Here is a 24467-nt window from a genome sequence, read left to right as displayed (position 1 = left end):
AACTGGTTAAATCACCAGATTTTCAGTCAGAGTGGCCAATCTGATTCGTATTAACAATAATATAGATGCTATGGTTTCAACGAGATTCATATTAACAATAATATAGATGCTAAAGTTTTAAATTATTTGAAATGGCCAAATTTTGTAATATCTTTACTCTCAAGTTACAATTTTATCCTTTGTCTCTTCCGAATCCAATTCCTCTTTTTATTTATTCATTGAATGCAAATATATTGAAACGCAAACTCTTCACAAAATCAAAGCTTAAACTACTCAACCCTACATCCGAGTTAAACAATTGGTGCACGAACATAGCAAAAAGCAAATATTACTAAAAATTAGAAAAAAAAAATGATAATGTCAATCACATTTTTTATGTCACTTCACACATGATTTTTTTCTATTTTATATTTACATGAATTTATAAAAAATAAGAGCGATATTAAAATGGGAGCGAAAATATCCATTCTCGAAATTCAATCGTAACTAAAAGTTCAAAGCATAAAAATCGCAGCTAGGCAACAGCAGACTACCAACCATTCAAAACAAAAGCAAGGAGAAAAGCTGAACTATTACAATCACTAATTCACTAGTTAAGAAGGTCAACAATTTGACCATTTACAATATGACGATAAGCCCCAACTTTAGAAATATCCAAGTTAGGAGCCAACAACTGAATTTGCTGCTTGATATTCTTCTCAACATCAGTCACTCCCTCCAATACTACTATACCAAGTTTTTTATAGTTATCCTTCAAAATACCCATTTCGTCCCTAGAAATCTCCAAGCTCCTCTTGAACTCTGAGGCCTTCTTTTCAGAAGCTTTCAGGTCACAAGATAGTGTCTTTTTCTCCTCTACTAACCTTGACACTTGAGAAGACAATTCAATAGTTTTACTGGATAGCTCAATATTTTGGGCAGTGAGGAAAGCTATCTCTTTTTCTTTAGCTGCAAGCTTCTCCTTCAACTTCTCCAAATCGGAAAAGCTCCTCTCCATGTCGCGACATAAGATTGCCGATTTTAGGAGCATTCGCTGCATCCTACTAATGTTCTCATTAGCAGGAATATTTTCCAACACCTCCACAGTTGATGAATCCAGAAGGTACTGGTCGATAAAACCACCTGCATCAAAAGTATTCTTTAACACGAAACCAAAATCATGGTCGGACACCACTTCACTAGCACAACCTGCCTCAGTATCTTTGCCTTTCTTTCTATTCTTTTCTGGAAGAGAATGAAGTGGTGATGGCGATGGCTCTTCAGGAATATTTTGAATATTAACCGGGATTGGGGACTTGTCTTTAATTATGACATCGGAAGGAGTTTGATTATTAACCGGGAATGGGGTCTCATCTTTAATTATGACATCTGAAGGAGTAGCTGATGAAGATCCATGTTCTCCGGCTGATTCAGTAGTCCCGCTGGTAAGAAGACTCTGATGAATGGCATTGAGACTAGAAATTTTTCTATCCATATCCACTGCATTAAAAATAAAAGGAAAATATGGTGAAAACAAAAGGACAGGAATAATATGAAGTCAATTCATAAATCGGCAACAAAGAATTATTGCAGAATTACTAGAATCTCTACAACTTGTTCTTCTTAATACATCAAAATCAAACTTAGGAGAAGTGCTAAAATGCTAGTTCAAGTTGAATCTCTTTTCAAGTTCCTGGGTCGAGAAAAAGGGTCGACAACCCAGGGTAGCATAAACCTTAAAGTATATTTCTTTGAACTCCTGAAATGAATCTTCATAAAAGCTAAAGATCTTTCTACCCAGATGAGCTCGGAAGGAAAGGTAACCTCGACCATTCATATAGTTAGGAATAGTAAGAATAGCCAAGAAAAAGAAAGAAAGTATGAATATGAATTAGAAGCTCTAAATATTCATATACTAATTCAAAGAAGCAGATGATGGCCCAACTATCTGGGTGGAGTTGAGATAAACCAAATTAACATTGATTCAAAATTTGTCACTGAAATTCAAAAAAAGGAATTTGAACTCCAAGCCACATGAATTTGGTATCATACATCCATATCCAATTCAGAACAACACCAACTCGGGAATTAAAATAGCATATCCTTTCTTCGGAATCAGAAATACCAAATGGTACAGAGCCTCTACGTGGACTTAGACCACAACCCCTGAGGATTCTGAAGATATGTCAAAGTAACTTTGGATGGACTCTCGAGTACTTCAAAAATCCACAATAATCATTTGGGATCACAGTATGGTAAATGTGATTCCACGGTTGAAATAGGTATGTTTTGTGGATTTTTAACGCATGAAAAATAATCATATATTTAACCAGTCCAACACATTAAATTTCAATAAAAATAAACTTTTGAACTGCATTTTTGGTGGTTTACTTTGCAAGAAATTAAGTGGAGTAGCCCACCACACTTACTGGTCGATGCCTGAAAGGTCTTGTTGGGTTGTCTATCGACTTCATCATTACGCTGTATCAGATCTTTCGTGTGCTGGCAGAGCTCTCTATTCTCCAGGATGGCTGAAGGCTTCGGATTAAGCGGGTGTGTATGAGACAATTCTAACTTTGAAACTTTCCATAGACCTGTGGACTTGTCCAACCTTACATAACAACGTGCTTTGCAGCCTACAGATGTGATTGTTTTTGCTCTCTTGGGTGCCCTTTTCTGAGATATACGATGGCCATCTTTATTGCAATGCATGGATTGATTTATAGGTATCTTATCCTTGCTGTGCTTCTCATAATTTGTGTTCCTTATTTTTGGTACAAAACCCATCTTTGCAGCATAACGATGATAATAATTGCGCGCTTCAAGAAGAGTGCCAAAGCACATACCCTCCCTAGGATTCTCACCGACAGGACCCTGAACCACAAAATATGAATATAGCCAAATTTAGAAAAACATTCATAAATATCATAAATTAATATATTACCTTTATGCAAAAATTAATTGGGTTAATATCCAAATTTGTCCATGAAATATAAACTACTCTCCAAATTAGTCTTCAAAAGATTTTGTAAACTACTCTCCAAATTAGTCTTCAAAAGATTTTGTTAATTATATTAGTCTCTAAAAGATACAACTGTAAGTCTGTAAGTCAAATCAATCTTTCTCTCCGTTAGATGATGACTTGTCATATTAAGTGAAACATAGCATGATGACATGGCAAGTCAACCAATCATTTTGTGACACGTCGTATTAACCTGCCATGTCATCATACCATATGTCATATCATCATCTAACTTATAGAAGGACCCATTTGACTTATGTTGTATTTTTCAGGGACTAACATAATTAAAAGAATTTTCATCGAGCAATTTAAAAACTAAGTTATCTTTCATGAAGGAATTTGAGTATTAACTCAAAATTAATTACTAGTTAGTGCAGCAAAGTTTAGTGCAGTGAAGTAAATGTAGACTATCTTGGCCAATACACCAAATACTTGATCTATTCATCCTAATTTACACCTAGTTTCCTTTAAATAGTATTTTCAAACATCCAAAATTTAATCAATTAATATATATAAAGGAACATAGATGAATTCATTTAATCACTAAAAGAATAAAGTCAAAAGACATCCAAATTTGAACCTAGATCTCTATGCATGTCTATAAAATGGTTTGTTTAGAAGTGGTTTTGTTGCAACTAAAAAAACATTGATTCTTATAAAATTCTCATTTTTTGTTTTAATTTGAGTGAACATCCAACTTGGTCCTGTCTATTCTAAATTAGAACAAGGCAACTCCTCTCAAAAAATATACCCACACTGGCCCTGTTCCTCCCAAAAGTGAGCCATCGCAGCCCCTTCATTGTATTCCCTGACCAAACTTGACGGAAAAATCCAGTGACAATTATCGGCACTAATGTGGTGAAGTTGGTGGTGTTGGACGTACACTCGAACCAGCTTAAAAGCCTACCGAACTGCATTGGCTGCTTCTATAAGCTTAAGGTCTTGAATGTCGCTGGAAACCTCATTGAATACCTTCGCAAAACCATTGACAATTACAGATCATTGGAGGAACTGATGAACGCCAACTTCAACAAACTGATGCAGCTTCCAGAAAGCACTTGTTTGGAAGAAGCTATCAGTGAACTCCAACAAGCTCCTCTTCCTTCCATGCTCCACCTCACACCTCACCTCTCTCAAGGTCCTCGACACCCCTCCGCTCCCTCCCTGACAACCTCGAAAACCTCATCAGCCTCGAAACCCTCAACATCAGCCAGAACTTCCACTTCCTCCGCTCTTTCCATTGATCCATTGGCCTCCTCTTCTCTCTCATCGAACTTGACATCAGCTACAACAGGATTACCTCTTTGTCTTCTTCCATTGCCTGCCTCAACAAGCTCCAGAAGCTCTGTGTTAATGGTAATTCGTTCATGTCGCCGCCACCGGAAGTGGTGGAACAGGGCTTGTATGCCGTGAAAGGGTACCTCTGCCAGAAGATGAACTCTTCGTCATCGTCTCGTCTCATGAGAGCCCATCAACAAAGAAGAAGTCATGGGTTGGGAAGCTGGTGACGTATGGAACTTTCAGTAGAGGAGAAATCAGGAGTAGTGGGATTTTTCTATCAAGTTTGGCCAAGGGATATGATGGAAGGGCTGCGATGCTCACTTTTGGGACAGACAGGGCTGACATGGATGTATTTTTTTTACAAAAGTCGCCTTTGTCCTAATTTAGAATGGACAGGAATCAAAATGGTATTCACTCTTTTAATTTAGTCTCTATAAAATTTCTCTTTATAAAATTTAGAAGATCTCTAATTTAATAGCTACCGTTAGTTTGCTCTGTGCCAAGAAGTGCATGGCATCTAACATGTTACGTTAGTACTTAACGGAGCAAACCGGAGCAAACCAAAGAGAGAGACTAAAATAGAGGCCTTTTGAATTTTATAAAAACCAAAGACCAAAACACAAATAATTTTATAACAAAAAAAATTATTTAAATCTAAGAAAATCAATTATGCATTTTAATTGCAACATTGCACCCCACATCCAATGGGACATACACTACAAATCATCATTATTCCATAAACTCTCTCCTTTTCTTTGCATCCAATAGTGTGAGTTTCAAATTTAAATTTAATGCGTGTAATTTATTTTCATATAAAAATAATTACATGAAAGAATAACTTATCAACCTAGTGAAAAAGTCAAATATTGAAAAAGCATTATCTACTTAGGACTTTACAGATAAAAACTATGAACTAATGGCTTAGTAGATAGTAGATAGTAGAATGTATGTAAAGCACAAAAATAAAATTAATAGAATCAGCAAACATATACCTCATCAGCGGTTGTTCTGAGATCTCCTATATCGTTGTTTGATTCCCTATGACCAGCCTCGTTACACAAGTGGAAGCCAGCTTCATCGACGTCCAACTCCTCTGCCAACGGTTTTGTGTTGAGGTCCATCTCAAATGTATGTTATGGTATTAAACTATTAATAGAGACAGTTGAACGATGATGGTGTGATATCGTAAACGTATAATTGAAAAAATGAGTGGAATAATAATAAGATGCTAATCGTGTAACAATGGTGGAGTATTATGGAGGCAAAATGGTAACAACCGAAAATCAGAAGAATTGAGAATAGCGCAGATCATAATTTAATTTAAATGAATTAATCAATTATTAGCCTGTGAAAATTGATTTGAATCAGATTTTAACGTGACGTAAATACGTAATGTGAGGAATTAAAAACCGTACAAAGCAAATAACAGGGGGAGGGGCGAAAATCTCTCAATACTGGTTTGAGGAAGAGCTTGGGGAAAATATTATTTATAACAATATATAATGTCAAAACAGAGTTTTTGGTGTCTAATTTTATATTCCAATATTGTCCTTAATGATAGAAATTTTCCGTACATGCATGCGTCATTTATTCTATAACAATATAACAATATATAATGTCAAAACAGAGTTTTTGGTGTCCAATTTTATATTCCAATATTGCCCTATATGCATGCGTCATTTATTTTAAATAAAAAAACTTCCACAGTTAACAACAACACATATTCTTATATCTCATTTTCATTCTGTGTTTTCACTAATAACCGTTGAAACGCGTAACCTCTTCTTCAATTATTCATTTCAATAATTTATCCTTTTCAATTATTTTTAATTCTCTTTTCCATTCTGAATGTGCTTCTCTTAATATAACAATTATTTGGATGAGTTTTTGTGGTTTTATGAACTAAATAACGACGATGCCAAATGTTGATTTTCGATGCCATGTATGAAAGGAGGAAAAGAATAATTAGCAGTGATAAATAATTTTTTATAGATCTTATCATTTTGTTTTAGATATATTTTTTATGTGAGTACTTTATACTAAGAGTTTGATCTCATTCTTCTGTTATTAATTTTTTTATCTCATTATTGGATTCGTAGTGCTTTTACTCTCACCACTAGATGCACTTTTCTATATTTTTACTATTGCCATCTTTCTCCTTCTTTCAACATCGTAATTGTATCGTCTCCATTCACTACAATTACAAATTATTACTTTTTAGTTAAATCTCATTTTTTTAAATTGTTTTGTATTGAATGATATTATTTTTTTATTTTTTAAATTATTGATTATGTAAAGTATTGTAATTAAAATTTGAGAACATAAATATTTATTTTTAAATTAAATTAAATAAATTATATAACAAAAAATTTAATAATTTTGTATTCCACAATATTGTTTGGTATATAACCCTGATTATTTGATGAGTTTAATTTTAATAGCGTTGTATAATTTGATGCATGTGAAACTATTTTACACTAATAGAACATCAAAATTAAATTCTTATTTGATTAACATAGAAAAGACACAAAACAAAAAAAATGCACCTACCAATAATTTTTTAAAATATTAATATGTTTATTTCCTAAACAATTAATGATGTAAAGTATTGATATTCAAGTAAATACAAATTCGTCCATATTTAAATTAAAATAAATAACTTATATTGCAAAACAAATTTATTAATTTAATACTATTCATTTGACATATGATACTAATTATTAGATTGGCATATAAAAAACGCAAAAAAATGTGTAAAAAAATTTTCATGGATATTTTGCTAATTCTTTTTAAAATTTTTACTCAATTTTATGTTGGTTAATATTATTTTTATATTGAATATTAGATAACATATAACATTGAAGATGTGGTAGGATAAAAATATTTATTAATTAATTTTTTAAATAACCTGATAACACAATAAACATCTAAATTTTTTATTATATATTTTTTAACGTTTCAACTTTTACGATATTATACAGCCTAATTTAGATAGCCAAAACATAGTAAAATAAGTAACAAGAAGATATAGAATTTTATTTTTTGTTATGTGGTACAAAGATGATATAATAATATAATAAACTATAATAAAAATAAAATAAAATAAATAAAAACAAGAAGATAAAATTTTACTTTTTGTTCTATGGTACAAAGATAAAATAATAATATAATAAACTGTAATATTCTGGTACAAAAGAACATATCAAGAGCCTTCTATTTTTTTATTTTAATTTTGTTAAAAATACTAGTATCATTTACTTTTAACTTTTAACTTTCAAGATAAATGTAAAGATGCGACCTTTTATACATTAGATAATTTAAAAAATTTATTATAGAAGAAGTTAAGAATATGAGTGAGTGAGAGACAGAAAGAATTTTTTAACATATTAAATTTGCGTTATATCAAATGATGATTAAGAAACAAATTAAAACTCTAGATTCAAAAAAATGTCTCTCTTTTTATAGTGTTTCACCTTAAATAATTATTTTTTATAGATAGTATTTAAGTGACAAACAAAATAATAAGAAGGTTCGTATTAGATTATGAAAACTAATGTCATCCTTATAGTAGGATCGCATTATTTCAAAACATGCAAAATATTATAATAAACTATAGTTTAATTAATAAAATATAGTTTAATTAATATAGTTTAAACAAACGTACAAATAAAAGTAGTCAAATATAAGAAACAATAACAGTCTTTTATTCTAAGGGCCTATATTAAATCGCAACTTAAATTTATAATTATTTGTTAAAAACTTACAATAATGTACTATTTTTATTAAATTAGTTAAAAATAATATATTTTGATATTATTTTTATGGATTATTGACATCAAATTTTGATAATTTGAGTAAAAATTTTGAATGTTTTATGTCGTACATCTTTTTTAATAGAATAATAAGACAACTTAAAATGTATATCAAGAAAAAACTATTATTTTTATACATCTAGATATTCAAAAGACACAAAAACTAATTCTTTTAACAACACTTTGGGTTTGTTTGGGTGAGCTTTTAAGAAAAGATCTTTTTTTTGAATTATCTTTTTTTAAAAGATCTTATAGAGAAGTAAAAGTAATTTTATGTTTGGATATCTCATGTAAAAAGGTCTTTTTATCAATCAATTATGTTTGGGTATAACAATATAAAAATACTTTTTTGTTTATTTATTACATGAAAAACATCTTTTTTTATTTTACTAGTACTTTTACTTTTATTACTAGAAATTTGTCAAACACATTAAAAAATAAAAAAAAAGATCTTTTTTCATTAAAAAAAGATCTTTTTTTAACAAAATAATGGCGCCCAAACATGCACTTTAATGACTCATAAAAGTTAACACAATAAATGATTATAGATCAAAGTGATAGACAAGATTGAAAGTTGTGATAATGGTACTTGATGATCATTAATTACGATCGGGTGAGGAGAAGGTGGGAGAAGAAGAACAAAATAAGAAGGAGAACAAGGCAATAATAGTGTGTGATATAGAAAATAATAGTAAGAGAAAATAATAGTGTATGATACAATAAGATATAATAAAAGTATAAATTAATAATTTAAAAAAGTAATAAAATTAAAGATAATTTAATAAATTGAAAATAAAATTTAAAAAATAAAATATTTTTTTATCTATTAGAATTATGAATATAAAATTAAAAAAAATACTTTGAATATAAATTTTTATCTTTGCTTCAAATTAAACACGGTTAAAATAAATAAATAAATCAATTTTATAATATTTATAAATAATTATTTTATAAATATTTATCTTGATTTTATTACACATAATAACAACATGATAAATTTTTTAATATCTTATTTAATTTAAATTTTTTAATTTTAACGTCCTAAAATTAATTAAATTCATCCCTATAATAAGAAATCAATTTAATTGAATAATCTTGAAGCGTTTATACAGTTATTTTTATGGTCAATAAATCTGACAGTTTTTCAAAACTCAAAAAATTATTGATAAGGAGATGTATGATGAATTACAAAAATTTTTCTCATGTACATAATTTTTATATTCTTTTATTTTGTTTATTAATTATTCTTATAGTTTGATATTTAAAAAGGAAAAAATAAGCATTTTTATTTCTTCAGTTTTTTTTATTATTTATAGGAAAATGAAGACCTCTTTAGATTTAGATCCATATTTTGGCCTATCACTTAAAAAAGATGAAAATAAATAACTAATATGTATTTTAATTTATATATAATCTTTTTGAATCAGGATAATATTATTATCAATATTTGTTGAACTATATTTTTTCTGATAATATATATATATATATATACTTTTTTATTGTGTGCTTTTATAATTTAACATTTTAAAGATTTTTTATAATAATTTTAATTTTAACAAAATATAATATAAATAAAGCAACGTTAATATTAAAATAATAAAAAAAATACTTATTTAATAAATTTTAAAAATGAATAATATATTAACATAAAAATAAAAATAATTCCTTAAAAAAAAATAGAAAAGCGGCTGATCGTGCCTGTTGAGCCGCTAGTAATATTATAATTATAATACGAAGAATGCTATCACCTAACACCTATCAAAATTTATTATTTATAGTAATTAATTAGGCATTAACATTTAATAGGTTTTGGCGGCTGCCTTTTATTTTTTAATCGTGTATTTATGATATTTTGAATAACTAATTTCCATATTTAGTAAAAAGAAACTAATGTTCATATTTATAATGAAATATTTGCAATATTTAAAAATCAAAATAATTTGAAAACTTTCTACTTTTCGTAATCATTCTTTATTTTCAAATTAAGTCTGCGTGTCAAATACATTTTATACACGACACTCATCGACAGTCGTCCGACACACGTGTCTGTTGTGTCCAACTGTGTCTTAATAAAAAAATAAAAAAATTTTCTCCAAATACGCTTAGACACACCTAAATAGCATTACGTGTCAGTATGTTCTATCTTATTCTTAAGATATATTTTTGAAATGAATTTAGATATAGTATATATTATTATTTATCAAAATAAAAAATATTTTAAATTTTTAATATAATTAAAATAAGACATTAAAAATAATTTAAAAAATTAATTTATATTTTAATATTAATAAAATATAAAAATATGATTACGATTTTATATGTACGTGTATCCATTTGCTTTTCGGCATATCACCTGTCGTGTCGTGTCCGTCCATCAGACCCACAAGATGGCATCCACAACCGCCCATTATTCTAGGTAGTTACGAACCACAACCAAACAGTAAAAGTTTAAGCTTTTTACACACACCCAATGTCCTAATTTCATTCAGCATTAGAATAATTACAGCGAAATCAAGTGAAGGGAAGTGGTAAAAGAAAAAAGGTGAAACGAAAAAAGAATAGCACAATTTTTTTTTTGGACATGAGAATAGCACAAGTTTAAAACCTTGAATTGTTATACTACTATAGTATATGTAATTGTTGCTGCGTATAAAAGAAATAGAGAATGTAATCCTCACCAGGCTTAACCCATATCTCATGATGGGGTTTGGCTCCGGAGCTTTCTGCCTTTTCTTCCATTGTCGATATGAAATGCCTTTTCTTTCTTGGAAAATGAAAGCGTTTTACAAATATTAGTCTTTTGTGAATATAAGAAGAGGGTTTATATACAGATTGAAAAAGAAAGAAAAGCGTGCAAAGGAAGAATTACGTTTTGATAATCAAAGAGGGTAATGGTGTGGTGAGGGTGACGGTGGTAGTGGGGGTGGTTAGTGAATTGTGAAGACTTAAAAGGAAGAACGGGGTGATTTACCAAAAATTAGGAAATAAGATTGATTGATTTGGAAATAAAATAATGGTTAGAGAAAAATATAATGATACTTCTTTTAATATTAGAATAATTTTTACAATAAAAAAATATTAGAATAATTTTGTTAATTAAAATTAGGGTAAAGTATATTTTTTGTCCCTGAAGTTTGATAAAAATTTTAAAAATATTCTTAAATTTTATTTTGTTTTAATTTTGTCCCAAAAGTTTTTTATTTACATCAAATATACCCTTGACGACTAATTTTTCAAAAAATTTAAGACCAATTCAACAACAATTTTATAAGAACAACTCTCAATACAAGCAAATCAAGCATAATTTTCATGCATTATTGTTAGATTGGTCTTAAAATTTTTTAAAAATTTTGCCGTCGAGGGTATATTTGATGGAAATCGAAAACTTTTGGGACAAAATTGAAACAAAATAAAATTGAGGGGTATTTTTAAAATTTTTGCCAAACTTTAGAGACAAAAAATATACTTTACTCTTAAAATTATTTTTCATATGTCAATTTTATTTCATTCAATAAATTTATTCGCATTTAATGTTAATTCTACATTAAATGTACATTTATGTTGATTCTACATTAAATGTGCAATTTTATTATGTTTGAATAATTTTAAGATGATTTAAAATATTATTAAAAAAGAGTAAATTTTTTTTATAGGTGTTAGGTTAGAAGAGTGAAATCCAAAAAAATATCTTAAGGAGTTGGATTTTTTTTAAGTGAAAATTAAATTGATGAAAGTAGATTGGTTGAATTTAAAGTGCAGTGAATATCATTTAGTTAAAAATGAACCAAACTATATATTCTTTCACTAATTTCACATTCATATGTTATAAGCACTCTTTTATGTAAATACGTCTTTGACTTAAACACCCGGAACAATGTCAAAAGTGCTTCTTTAATTTGTAGAGATCGACTTCCTTTCTATACCCACTTTTAGTTAAAGAAACTTAAAATACCGAAAATATTCAAAAATACATTTTGCTAATTATCTCATTTAATAATTAACTTTAGAAAAAAAGGAGTAGGATGAATACAGTATTGTAATAATTGGATGATGTATTTTCTCTTTAAAATAGCTTGGGACTGAAAAGAATTCAACTCACTACTCTCAAAAAAGACTTTTCTCTAAAACTTTGGACTTTTTTTTATGCTTTGCTCTAGTTCTTTTCATTGTTCTTCATTTTGTTCATTAAATTTCAAAAAGAGAATTTATAAAAGTAATATATAAGTGTTCTACTGAAATACCTGAGAGCAAGATATACTTAAATTTTGTCCATTTTAAAAGAATTCATTCATCCTCGTATGACACTAGTGAATGTCTCAATATTTTTTCTCCACCATCATTTTATATCTTTAGTTTGTGCATTGCTTATTTGTCAATAATAGAAGTGTTTTCCTCAGAAGTTTACCTAACTTTAATTTTTCTTTACTTAATTTATATCACAAAATTATACCCAAATTATTTTACAACTCCACTAGGGAGGGACACATCAACACAATGGTAGAGCCTAACAATACTTATCTCAGAGAGAATTAGCTACATAGACAGCGTTCAATAACCCAGAAGAAGACTACATGGAGCAGCAGAATCTGGTTTAGGAGGAGGAGGAACTTTCGTTTATAAAAATCTTTTTACATTCCATACTAGAAGTACTACTGGTCTGTACATTCACATTACTATTTTTGTTCATGTGTACAACCATATATACACAACCTGGTAAAGATGCAAGCTTTGATTACTGAAATAATGACTAGGAACTAAATGAGATATAGAATTCCTTCGCCACCTCCAGTCATGAATCAGGAGCATGTGGAGGAAGACAATAATAACCATATTATTCGCAGAGAGTTAGCACGTATTCTAAAGAAAAAAGAAAAGACAAATAAACCCACTAGAAAAATAAATCTACCATTCAAACACTATATTCTAGCAAAATTACATCCTAAGCGGTACCAATCGCATACCTTTCACAAGATTGATGGTACGAAAAGTGCCAAGAAATACATCATATCATTCATAAATGATCCCAGAGTGCTCAAGTACCATCAGGAGTTTGAAATCAGGAAGTTCTCAAAGTCTTTGATGAGAAGAGCGTTCACCTAGTATGTTAAGCTGAAAGCCAATAACATAACACTTGAGAGCAATTGGTGATAAAATTCTGTAATAAGTTTTTGGAAATGGAACTCTCCATGCATATCACGGACTTAGAGAGAGTGAAACAAGGACAAGGAGAATGATTGATAGCATTTATCAAAAGATGTTGATATCAAGTCTTACTTTGCATGGACACCCTCTAAGATTCCCAATTTTAGTGTACAAGTGTATTAGAAATGTGAAACATGGGTCTCAATTCTCAAATTTATTTTTTTCATAAGCAATATAAACACCTTCGTTAAACTCTTAAACAAAGCACCTAAAATAACTAAGGCAATGAAGCGTAGTAAAAGGAGATCTAAAAAAATTTTTTTGTCTAGAGAAGTGTGTTACTGATGGCAGAAGCAGAAAGTGTTCCTATTCTAAAGGTTCTAACAGAAATAGTCTTCCACCTCTGCTACCCCTCTCCAAATCTCAAGCCATAGTGATCGTAAATGGGTGATTTTAGAATAATACATTGAATACAAAATAGATAAAGAACCACCAACCCTTGAAGACTTGAGCGAATGAGTGCCTAAAATACTGCATGCTGCGAAATGTGTTTCATAAGCAAGTAAAAGAAAGGAAGATACTGCTAAATGGAAAACAAAGTCAAGTAAGTGTAAAGAACGTCTCTTTTTTCTAACATGACATTGGAATAATAAGTGTTGCAAGAGAGGTAATACTGATTGAGATTGTAGACAAGGCAGAAGGAATGATCACCATAAAAGAATCTTTAGATGAAAACACATTGGCGAGAAGTCTTTTAAAATTTTAAAGATGTAAAATTATATTCAACCAACATAGGATGGACATTCTTATTTCATTTGATGAAGTATATAAAAGTATTGCTCAAATTGTTCTAACTGAAAAATCAAATTTTTTATGATTATGCTAGCCAAAATATTTTTTAAAATAAATATTATTAAATATTCATTTTTTTCTTATTATAAATGATTATTATTCATAGTTTCTAATTCATTTTTTTATTTGTGTTAATATTGAAGATATTTACAAATGAGAATATGACTTTTTAAGTCCCAAATTAAAGGATTTTTGTTATAAAATTTTTATAGTTAATTTCAGAAGTAATAGTTCAATTTTCTATAGTTAATTTCAGAAGTAATAGTTCAATAATAGTTCAATATACATGAGAGAGGTGAGATGAGTTACTTGAGAAGAAAGAAGAATCACATTTAGATACAAATATAAAGAACACTTGATATCTCAAGACACTCTAACGAGCATAATAATATAAAATATACAATTTGAAAAAGCATTTTGTACCCTTAGGTAGCGTTTGTTTTGAGGTACTGGAACAGAGACTAAGAGACTGAGACACAGTATCATGTTTGTTAGCTCAGAGATTGGTACTAAAATTTCTGTCTCTATCCCTAAAATTTCAGTATTTCAGTACCTCCAAAAAGAAGGGACACAAGGGACTGAAATTTTTAGAGAAGAAGATTGAAATTTTAATAACATTTTATACCTAAAATACTCTCATTTCAATTAATTAATTCCAATTTTATCCTTTGTGCAAATTAAATTAGAGTTTTATTCTTATTTCAATTTCTGTCTCTCACTTTACACCAAACAGAATACTGAAATTTATTTCGGTCTCTGTCTCTTAGTCTCTGTCTCTCAGTCTCAGTCTTTCAGTCCCCATCTCTCTACCAAACGCTACCTTAAAGACTTCATGGGACTTATGATTCTACTTTAGTATAATTTTATTATTATGAATAATTTTAAGATGACTTAAAATATGGACAAAAAAAACACAATTTTTTTATAGGTGTTGGGTCAAAAAGATTATACTTAAAAAGAACACTCTAAGGAGTTGAATTTCTCTTTAAGTGAAAACTAAATTAATAAAAAGTGGATAGTTGAATTTAATGTATAGAGAATGTCATCTAGTTAAAAATAAACCAAATTAGATGCCTCTTTATTAATGTCACATGTTATGAACACTGTTTAATCTATACACCTTTTTTATATGAACATCCAAGGCCGTATTAAAATTGCTACCTTAATTTGTGGAGATCAATTTCCTTTTTATATCCATTTTTAGTTAAAGAAATTTAAAATAATACGAACATTAAAAAGCGCATTTTGCTAATTATCCAATTTAGTAACTAGTCTTGGGCGAAGAGAAATATGATGAATATGATATTGTAACTATTAAAATTAAATAATGTACTCTCTTTTTAAAATGGGTTGAGATTATAAAAAGGGGATTTAACCCCACTACTCTCAAAAAATACTTAAAAAATACTTTTCTAAAACTTTGGAAATAATCTCTTTTCTTTACTTTCCTCTAATTTTTTTTTTATTGTTTTTTATTTTAGGCTTACTTAGTCTACTAATCCCTATAATTTTACCAAATTTTGTAATTAGGTCCTACAATTTTTTTCTTTTCAATTAGGTATACTATTTTTAATTTTGTAATTAGGTTTTTTTTTATATAAAAAATTGTTAACATTAACGGAATATTTCTTCCAAAAAATATGTGGTCAAAGATTTAATTAGGTTCTTAATTATAGAAATATTCAGTTAACTCTAATATAATTTATAGTAAGAATGATCTAATTACAAAATTGAAAGTAGTATACAACCCCAATTAAAAAAAAATATAAGTACCTTATTAAAAATTTCGGCAAAACTATAAAGATCAACAGAGTAATTAAACCTTTATTTTATTCATCAAATTCAAACAAGAGAATTTATAAAATTAGTATATTAGAACACCAAATAGTAAGTTATACCTAAATTTTGTCCACTTTAAAAGAACTCATTTATCATCTTGTGATATTAGTGAAGATCGTAATATTTGTTTTCCACCATTATTTCACATTTTTAATTTTTGTGTTACTTATTTATTAATAGCAGATGTATTTTTTTCAGAAATTTTTTCTCTCCTTAATCTCACTCCTTAATCTTTTTTACTTAATTTATTTTCACAAAACTACACTCAACTCAAATGCATATTTTATATTTTAACATATATTTTATGATTAATTTGGTAACTAAATTTTAATATACACATGATATGATTATATATATATATATATTTGATAATATAAAATAATTGTATATGTGTATTTAATTATATAAGGACATATTAATAAAAATAATTATTTTTTATATTAATTGAGTGAATAATCACCTAAAAAAATTGGTATTACACACTTATATAAAATATTTTATGCTATTACTATATCAAAATTAAATCATATTTTTTTGTGCGTGTTATATATATATATATATATATATATATATATATATATATATATATATTCTAATATGTCTATTCCCACCGGGGTTATAATAGTTAGTTATGGAAATTTTGTTAGAATAAAAGTCACTTTTTTTTATATTTTCATAGTACTTTTAGTATTAACAATTTTTCTAAAAAAGTATTATTAAATAATAAAAACTTATCACTTTAAATTTAATAATTCCTTTTGAAACACGATAAAATAAAAAAAATAAAAAATATCAATTCTAAAATAAAAGAATAAGTTGAGCAACAAAATTAAATTACTCTAATGGTTATCTCATTGGTACATTTAAATAAGTGAAAATTTTCAATTTTATCTTTAATAAATTATTTTTGTCAAAGTTATACCATTTTTTTTTATTGAAAATTGGTCTAATTTAAACTACAGGCAAAAATTGTAATAAAGAGAATAGGAAGTTTTAACTTTAATAAAATGACTTAAACATAAAAAAACTAAAAAAGTAAAATAAAAACTCAAGGGTCTCATCTTCTCTCACGCACATTTTTCCTGGCCATTTTCACTATAGTTGTTGAAGGGGTGGTTCTATCTTCAAATACCCAGGCGTTTCTTGCTAATCAGATTTGCCATAAGAGGTTTGCTGCTACTGCTCTTTTTTCGTTCGGATTTTCCTCCATTTTCAGTTCTTCTTCCGAGACGAATCCACCACTTCTATGGTTCTCGAGCTTGAATCGACCATGGCAGATTTGAACATTTCTAAACTTCAATCACATCTGAGCACTCCTAAAAATAATAAAAAAAAAATACTTTCTTGTGACTGATTGTATTTTGGGTACTAGGATTCGATGGATTGTATTCGGGAGTTCAACCTTTCTTTCACAAGGAGTCCTCCATGCATCAATTTTCAGAGCCAATGTTTTATTTTTGGTTGATAATTAATTTTTCATATGCCCCTCCATAAGTCCTTTCCTTTGCATTCTTCTGGCAGGTATTCAGATGGTGGGTGGTAGAAGTTAAATGTATTTTGTTTCCTGAAGCAACAGTGAAGCCGTCCCCTTTCTCCAACACCCAGGTAACTCTATCCTCTGTCTCATGAATTGGAGTGTTGATTATTGTTGTAACTATTTCTGGATTGAAATTGGACTGAATTAAGTTCTAGTTTCATTTTCTGTTTGAATGTTGTAATTGTGAAACCCATTCTAGATTAGCAGTCATTGCAGTGGTAGTAATAGGAGTAATTAAAACATAATCCTTCACCCATGAGTCTTCTCGGATTCTGATGTTAAATCCGCTTCCTACTTCCCATAGTATACCTTTTTCTAGCACCTTTTTGCCCTCGATAATACTCATCCAACCCCATGATGGGTTATTACTAACCTCTGCTCTTAGGAAGCTTGAATATCTGTAATATTTGCTCTGTAACACTTTACTGATGAGAGAATTAGGTCTGAAAATTAACCTCTAACCTTGCTTTGCGAGCATGGCAAGATTAAAAGCCTTCAAATCTTTAAAGTTTAGTCCCTCCTTGCATTTTTGGTTTGCAAGAAATTCTCTATCTGATCCATTGCATCCTGTTTTCTGATCTTTTTTTCCCACCAAAACTGGAGTATGCCTCTCCGGATCTCTTCCATTAGTGTCTCTGATAACTTGAAGCAACTTAGTGTGTATATAGGTATCGCCATTGCCACCGCCTTAATAAGCACTTCGCGTCCACTAGAAGATAATAGAGCCCTCTTCTAGTGGCTGAGCTTCTGAAACACCCTATCTTTAATGTATAGTTAAAAGTCACTTTCTTTGATCTCTAAATCACTGTCAGTAAACCCAAATATTTGTTTTGATTACCAATATGAGGGACAAGGAGAATCTCCGCCAAATGGTCTTGGACTGGAATTGGTGTGTTCTTACTAAAAAAGACTGATGATTTGTCCACGTTTACCTTTTGGCCACTAATTTCTTCGTAAGTCTGTAGAATCTGTAGCAATCTCTTGCACTTTACTTCTGAAGCTTTGCTAAAAGGAATTGAATCATCTGCGAAGAAAAGATGATTGATTGTCAGACACCTCTGATTGAGTCTCAAACCAGATATTTTCAGCTCTTGTTCTTCTCTGTGGAGCAGATGGGAGAGTCCCTCTGTGCAAAACAAAAATAGGTAGGGAGATAGAGGATCACCTTATCGTAGTTCTCTACATGGTTTAAAATAACCATGAGGTTGTCAATCCACAATAACAGAGTAAGATACCGTCGTCACAAGTTCCTCAATCCACTTTATCTATCGATCACAGAAACCTAGCTTCTTCATCACCTTCTAAACAGAACTCCATTCTACCCTATCATAAGCCTTGCTCATATCCAGCTTTAATGCCAAATCATAATCTCCATGCCTTTTATTTTTGAGAAAATGCATGAATTTGTGTGCAATTAGAACATTATCAATGATCATCTTACCCTTTATAAAAGCATTTTGAGAGTCACTGATTAGTCTATTCATAACTGATTGAAGTCTATGCACCAGAATTTTAGATATGAATCATATGATCTTATAGAAAACAGAGCTAAGACTAATCGGTCTAACTTGTTTTATAAAGCTAGTGGCCGGCACCATAGGTATGAGACATGAGTATGGTTAAAAGCTTTTAAAATTTTACCTCCGTTGAAAAAGCTTCTAACAGGTGCTGTCACATCTCCTTTTATTGTACTCCAAAAGAATTGTAAAAATTTTGCTGTGAATCCATCATCTCCCAGAGCCAAAAAAGGGTTGATGGAGAAGACTGCTGCTTTAATTTCATCTTCAGTCACTGGCCTACACAACATTCTATTAGTGGCTGCATTTATTTTTTAGCGTCTTCCATCCAATTCTGCAGTTGGGTCTTTAGGATAGCTTGTTGTGAATAGATTTTCAAAGTATTATTGTGCAACTTTCGCTATTTCTACTGGTTCCTTTGCCATATTCCCCTCCTTGTCCTCCGACTCCTTTATTCTATTTTTTCGGTTCCTCGTTTGAAACTTAGAATGAAAAAATTTAGTATTTCTATTGACCCAGTTGAGCCATTGCACCCTAGACTTCTTCCTTCAATACCGCTCTTCTTCCTCCAATGTGTCCTCTAGTTCAGTTTCTAAGATTCGGATAGCAATCCCATCCGCCTGAACTCCTTTCTGCATTTCTGATTCTATCCGATTCTTGAGAATCTAAATTTTCTTCCTTGAATTTTGTTCAGAGTGCTGCTGCCATTGTATAATTGAATGTCTACAACACTTCAGCTTTTCAGCTAGCTTAAACATTGGAGACCCATGAATATATGTTATCCATGCCTATTTGATTAAGCTAATCACCTCTTCATTTTTGCACCATCGCTCCTGGAATATGAACCTTCTCTTTATCCTCCTTTCTTCACCACCCGTGTTGAGAAGAATGGCCTTATGGTTTGAACCCGAATCGAATAAGTGTGCAAGAGTGGTTGCTGAAAATTCACCTCTCCACCCATTTGTAATAAGAGCTCTGTCCAATCTCTCCTTTATATGATTCTCTCCAAATTGATGATTACTCCAAGTATATTTATCTCCCTTATAACCAATGTCGACTAGCCTTCCCTCATTGATGAAATTCTTAAACTGTTGTATTGAAGTGCTGGATTTTTGTCTTCCTCCCTCCTTTTCCTCTTGATTTTTAATTGCATTGAAGTCTCTTATTATTGCCAGCTTTTCACTCCCTCCTTCCATTATCTGTAATAGTTTTGCAAATTGAAACCCTCTATTTGTCTCATCTATGTGCAAGTGAACTCCTACAATTTTCCATTTTAAACCAACTTGCTGATCCTCTATGAAAAATACACAAAGAAATGGTCATGTTTCACTATGTGCACCCGCACTTCATCCTTTCAAATCACTGCTAATTCTCCAGACAGGCCCATTGGATCAACTGTAAAAACAGATTTGTAGTCTTTTCTCCTTAGCACTCTCTCCACTGTCAAGGTACTATTTTTTGTCTCACAAAAAAATAATACCTCGGGAGAATAGGATCTAGAAATCCTTTTGATGTTGTAAACTGTCAGGGGTTTTTCCAAACCTCGACAATTCCACATCATTACTTTCATCCTTCCTTAGGTGCCAATTGTTAGGTGGTACCCTCTCCCTTATTCAGCTCTTCTTCTTCCTCCTGACAAAATTTTTTAACACCTATACTCTCACCCGATCTTCCAGATCTCCTCTTAATACCTAAGACAGCTTGAAAGCTGTGTTTTTTTCTTGTTATTTGCTTCAGATTTTGTTTCTTAATCTCTCCTCCCCTCTTGTTACCTCCTGCTGCACTGAAGGTGAAGCATCCATCATCTAATTTAGACGGAGTTGGCTCTATTGATTAGGCCACTGTCTTTATCTCTTTCTTCTCATGTTTCTGGTCCTCCCTTATTCCCTTCCATTATTAGTATTTTTCGGTCACTTTGCACCCCTTGATCATCTTATTTGATTTGTGAGTTTCAGTCTTGAACAAAGAGACTTACAAATTCTCTGAGTAGGTTAATTGGAAATTGATTTTTTCTGTTTATGTATGTCTCCCTGTGTAGCATTGGGTTGATTCAGATTGTTTTCTTTTTGATCCTCCACTTGCCTACCGAATTGATCTGCCATTAGCCATGTTCCTCATTCCGCTTCTTTTTCTCCTCCATACGCTGTTTTCTAAAATGCCCTGATCTCATGCCTGATGCATCCACAACAATAACAAAAATTACCAATCTTCTCGTACTTGAGTTGAAGGTCAATAATTTTGTTGTTGCTTTTCGAGATTCTCATCTTCCTCCTCAATGGCATTGTGATGTCTAGAAGAATTTGAATTTTTAAAATCCTCTCCTCCTTTCTCTTCATAGAGAAGATAGCAACATCCATTACTTTTTCCAGCGTCTCTCCTACCCTTTTTTCAATCCTTTGGTTTTACATTGCTACGATAAATTCCACAGTTGTACCCATATAAGAACATGAGAAAATTCTGCATCATTGATCATTGAATCTTCTCTCCATCTTTTCAGATTTAGAATATAATTCTTGAACAACCAATGAGCCCATTTTTTCATCATGAGCAATTCAATTTCATCTTTGAAGAAAAATTAAAATTTGTTACCTCCATGATCTAAAACACGGAAGCCTTCTAGTTGTCGGCCTCCAATGTACTTACACTAAATGATCTATCCGCCAGTAATATTCCAATCAAACTTTTAGTACATAAATCCAATCCTTTTTTGATGGCCTCATCTATAAAAATTATGATCTATTCCTCCTCTAGTTCAGTCTGTGCCATTATAATTATCGTTGACATTTTAAAAATTTTGACTAACAAAATAAATATTTTTCACAAACTCGAGCAAAACTTAAAAATAATCATTTATTAGCCATTGTAATTATCGTTGACATTCTGTGCCATTGTAATTAAATTTGAATGTATTCTTTAATAATTTATTAACCAACAATAAACTTTTAAATAAAATTTCAATTCAGGACAAAATAATCATGACTTACTAAATTAGAAAATACAGTGCGAAAAAAAAATAGAAGTTTGAGCAACAATGTTATATAATAATAATACAGAAAATATTAACTACTTAGACAAATAAAACACCAAATACATGGTAAAGTTGCTACGAATCCCATACCAAAGATACATAATTTATTCGGATACCATAAATTCCTACTAAAAGCATAAAATTGGGCACAGCAAAGTGCCCTTTTATTATTACAGAATCATTTAACTAAACTTGGCGGCCTCTTCACTCTAAACCAAACTTCTTTCTCATCTCAACAATGAAACCATAGACTTTGTTTTGGTCAGGGAGTGAACTAGAGACACTTTCCTTCTGAAGACACCTCTTGGCCCAAGCAATGAATTTGGGACACTCTTTTTCTATGTTGATGTTGCCAAATGTCTCATATGCCTTGAACCAGCTGTAGAATGGAACAAGTGACACATCAACATAACCAATGTTGTCACCTCCAAAATAGGGCTTGTCACCAAGTTGATCCTCCAAGAGTTTAAGGGCATCCAAGAACTCTTTCTTCCCAGCTTCTTGTTCTTCTCCTTTCAGGGTCCATACCTTCCTTCCAGCATCATAAATCTGTTTGACATATCAAGAAATTAAATAATTAAAGAGAGTTGATTGGATTATAAAAATGGAAGAAATATTCAATTAAAATGAAACGTATTAGTTTTTTATGGATTTAACTTGCTTAAACGATTTTTAGTAATGACATGTTTTTTTAACATTTAATTATGTATTATTTTATAAACAAAAATTTTAACTCAATGACTATTCACAATGTTGATACGAGTCGGTCTATGATTCTACAAGGGAATTATTCTTAATTCAAAAAATTTATTGTTCAACAACTGGTATACAATGAGGAAAACACCTTTTTATATATTTTTTCATAATGAAGAAGTTAAGCCTCTGATAAGGGACTAATCTTAAAGGATGATTAGTTTGAGATTATGGTCATATAGATTAATACACTCATTTATTTGGAAAGTGGTTAATTTTGACTCAGGGACATAATTAATAAACAGGATCTTTGTCACACACTGATACATAAAAGCATGCAAATGAGGGGCAAAAGAACAAAACTTAGAAACAGGAAAAGTAGTTTCACTATTTAAAAATTAGTATAGATTGGGAGAATATCTTAGTAAAGAAAAAGGTCCAACATAAAGTGACATATATTCCTTATCCAAATTGGTACCATTTTTGCATTTTGCTTTTTTTACATGCAGCCCATCTATGTTCTAGACTACATCCAGAGGGTCACAGATTAGCTAGCAAGAAAGTATAATAACCAATCATTTGAGAGTTGTTCTACAACAAAAATATACAGAAATTAAGAATTAAACATATATTAAAAAGGAAACATACAAAAAAATATTTGTTATCTAAATCAAAATATGTCAAATTTTTATCAACCAAGAAACAAGGATAATTGGCACAAAAAAGGACAGTTTTTATTTTGAGATTATTACAAAGATCGCAGCACAAATTACGAAAACTCTCATTGACTATTATAGAAAATAAAATAAAATAAAAAATAATTTAAAACTAAAAAAGAATGACATTATCCGTTAATTAAATTACAATATTACTCTCAGGAAAAAGGAAAAGGGTAGGTACCTTCTTGTCGACAAAATCAGCCCAGAACCTAGCCTGAGCTCTTTGATAAGGATCAGAAGGCAACAAAGGAGATCTATCACTCCACACTTCATCAATGTATTGAACAGCAATTAGAGACTCACAAATGGGTTTTCCATTGTGAATAAGAACTGGGATTTTCTTATGAACAGGGTTCATTTTCAGCAACAGAGGGCTCTTGTTCCTCAAGTCCTCATCTTTGTACTCATACTTGATACCCTTTTCAGCAAGTGCTATTCTTAACCTCATCCCAAAAGGGCTTGGCCAGAAATCCAGTAGAGTCACCTCATCTGCCATTGTTGATTTGCAACACAAGAATGGAGAGATTGCTAGAGTTTAAAGAAGGGAGAAGTAGAGAAGTGTTTTAATTTATAGTTGAGTGACTCTGCTTAGGGGGCTGTTTATATTTATAGGCTGAAAGTTTGAACTGTGCACCTTTGGAATGTGATGATATTTGACTGTCAATTACTCAGTTAATTAAATTAATGTAATGTAATAAAGACAATTGATCTGTGCAACTTTACAACCGCCTGCAGCACAATTTTCTAGAATATTTGTGAAGGCATCATTAGTAGAAATTAATGTTGATAAAGTGAATTTTGGAAAACTAGTATTTTGGCCCATGGGCTTAACTCAAATCTTAATTTGATTTTTAATATTTTTAATATTTTATTTAAATTTTAAAAAAATTTTAAACTGTTTTATTTTAATTTAAAAGAAAATTTAAGTTTAATATTTTTTATCATTAACTTTATATAAAATAATTCGTATAATAAAGAGTTAATAGTATTTAATTTTAATGTATAAATAAAATTGATTTATTAACTATCATTAATATAATTTATTT

The 24467-nt window shown here is 30.2% G+C and overlaps 2 protein-coding genes across 8 annotated transcripts; both read right to left on the bottom strand.

Moving 5' to 3' along the window:
- Positions 1-442: 442 nt before the first annotated feature.
- LOC107611085 (uncharacterized) lies at positions 443-11033 on the bottom strand. Of its 7 annotated transcripts, none has more exons than XM_021109468.2 (4): positions 10773-11033; positions 5275-5375; positions 2400-2853; positions 443-1479 (listed from the first exon to the last, which is right to left on the bottom strand). In XM_021109468.2, the coding sequence occupies exons 1-4, from the start codon at positions 10831-10833 to the stop codon at positions 590-592; spliced, it is 1506 nt and encodes a 501-aa protein (XP_020965127.1). In that variant the 5' UTR covers positions 10834-11033; the 3' UTR covers positions 443-589. The 7 variants fall into 7 exon arrangements, with proteins under 7 accessions (XP_020965127.1, XP_020965129.1, XP_016168533.2 ...); XM_021109470.2 differs by having other exon boundaries at positions 5275-5428; positions 10773-11031; XM_016313047.3 differs by having other exon boundaries at positions 2409-2853; positions 10773-11028.
- A 10906-nt stretch (positions 11034-21939) lies between these two features.
- Positions 21940-24091, bottom strand: LOC107612911 (putative glutathione S-transferase). Its single transcript, XM_016314696.3, has 2 exons — positions 23603-24091; positions 21940-22558 (listed from the first exon to the last, which is right to left on the bottom strand). Exons 1-2 carry the CDS (start codon positions 23915-23917, stop codon positions 22214-22216), a joined length of 660 nt encoding a protein of 219 aa, XP_016170182.1. The 5' UTR covers positions 23918-24091; the 3' UTR covers positions 21940-22213.
- Between the last annotated feature and the right edge of the window lie 376 nt (positions 24092-24467).

Source organism: Arachis ipaensis, chromosome B8, assembly GCF_059453495.1.
Source record: "Arachis ipaensis isolate K30076 ecotype BB chromosome B8, ASM5945349v1, whole genome shotgun sequence".
NCBI lineage: Eukaryota > Viridiplantae > Streptophyta > Magnoliopsida > Fabales > Fabaceae > Arachis > Arachis ipaensis.
The sequence above is the reverse complement of the archived record's forward strand: the minus strand, read 5'-3'. Positions and strand labels throughout refer to the sequence as shown.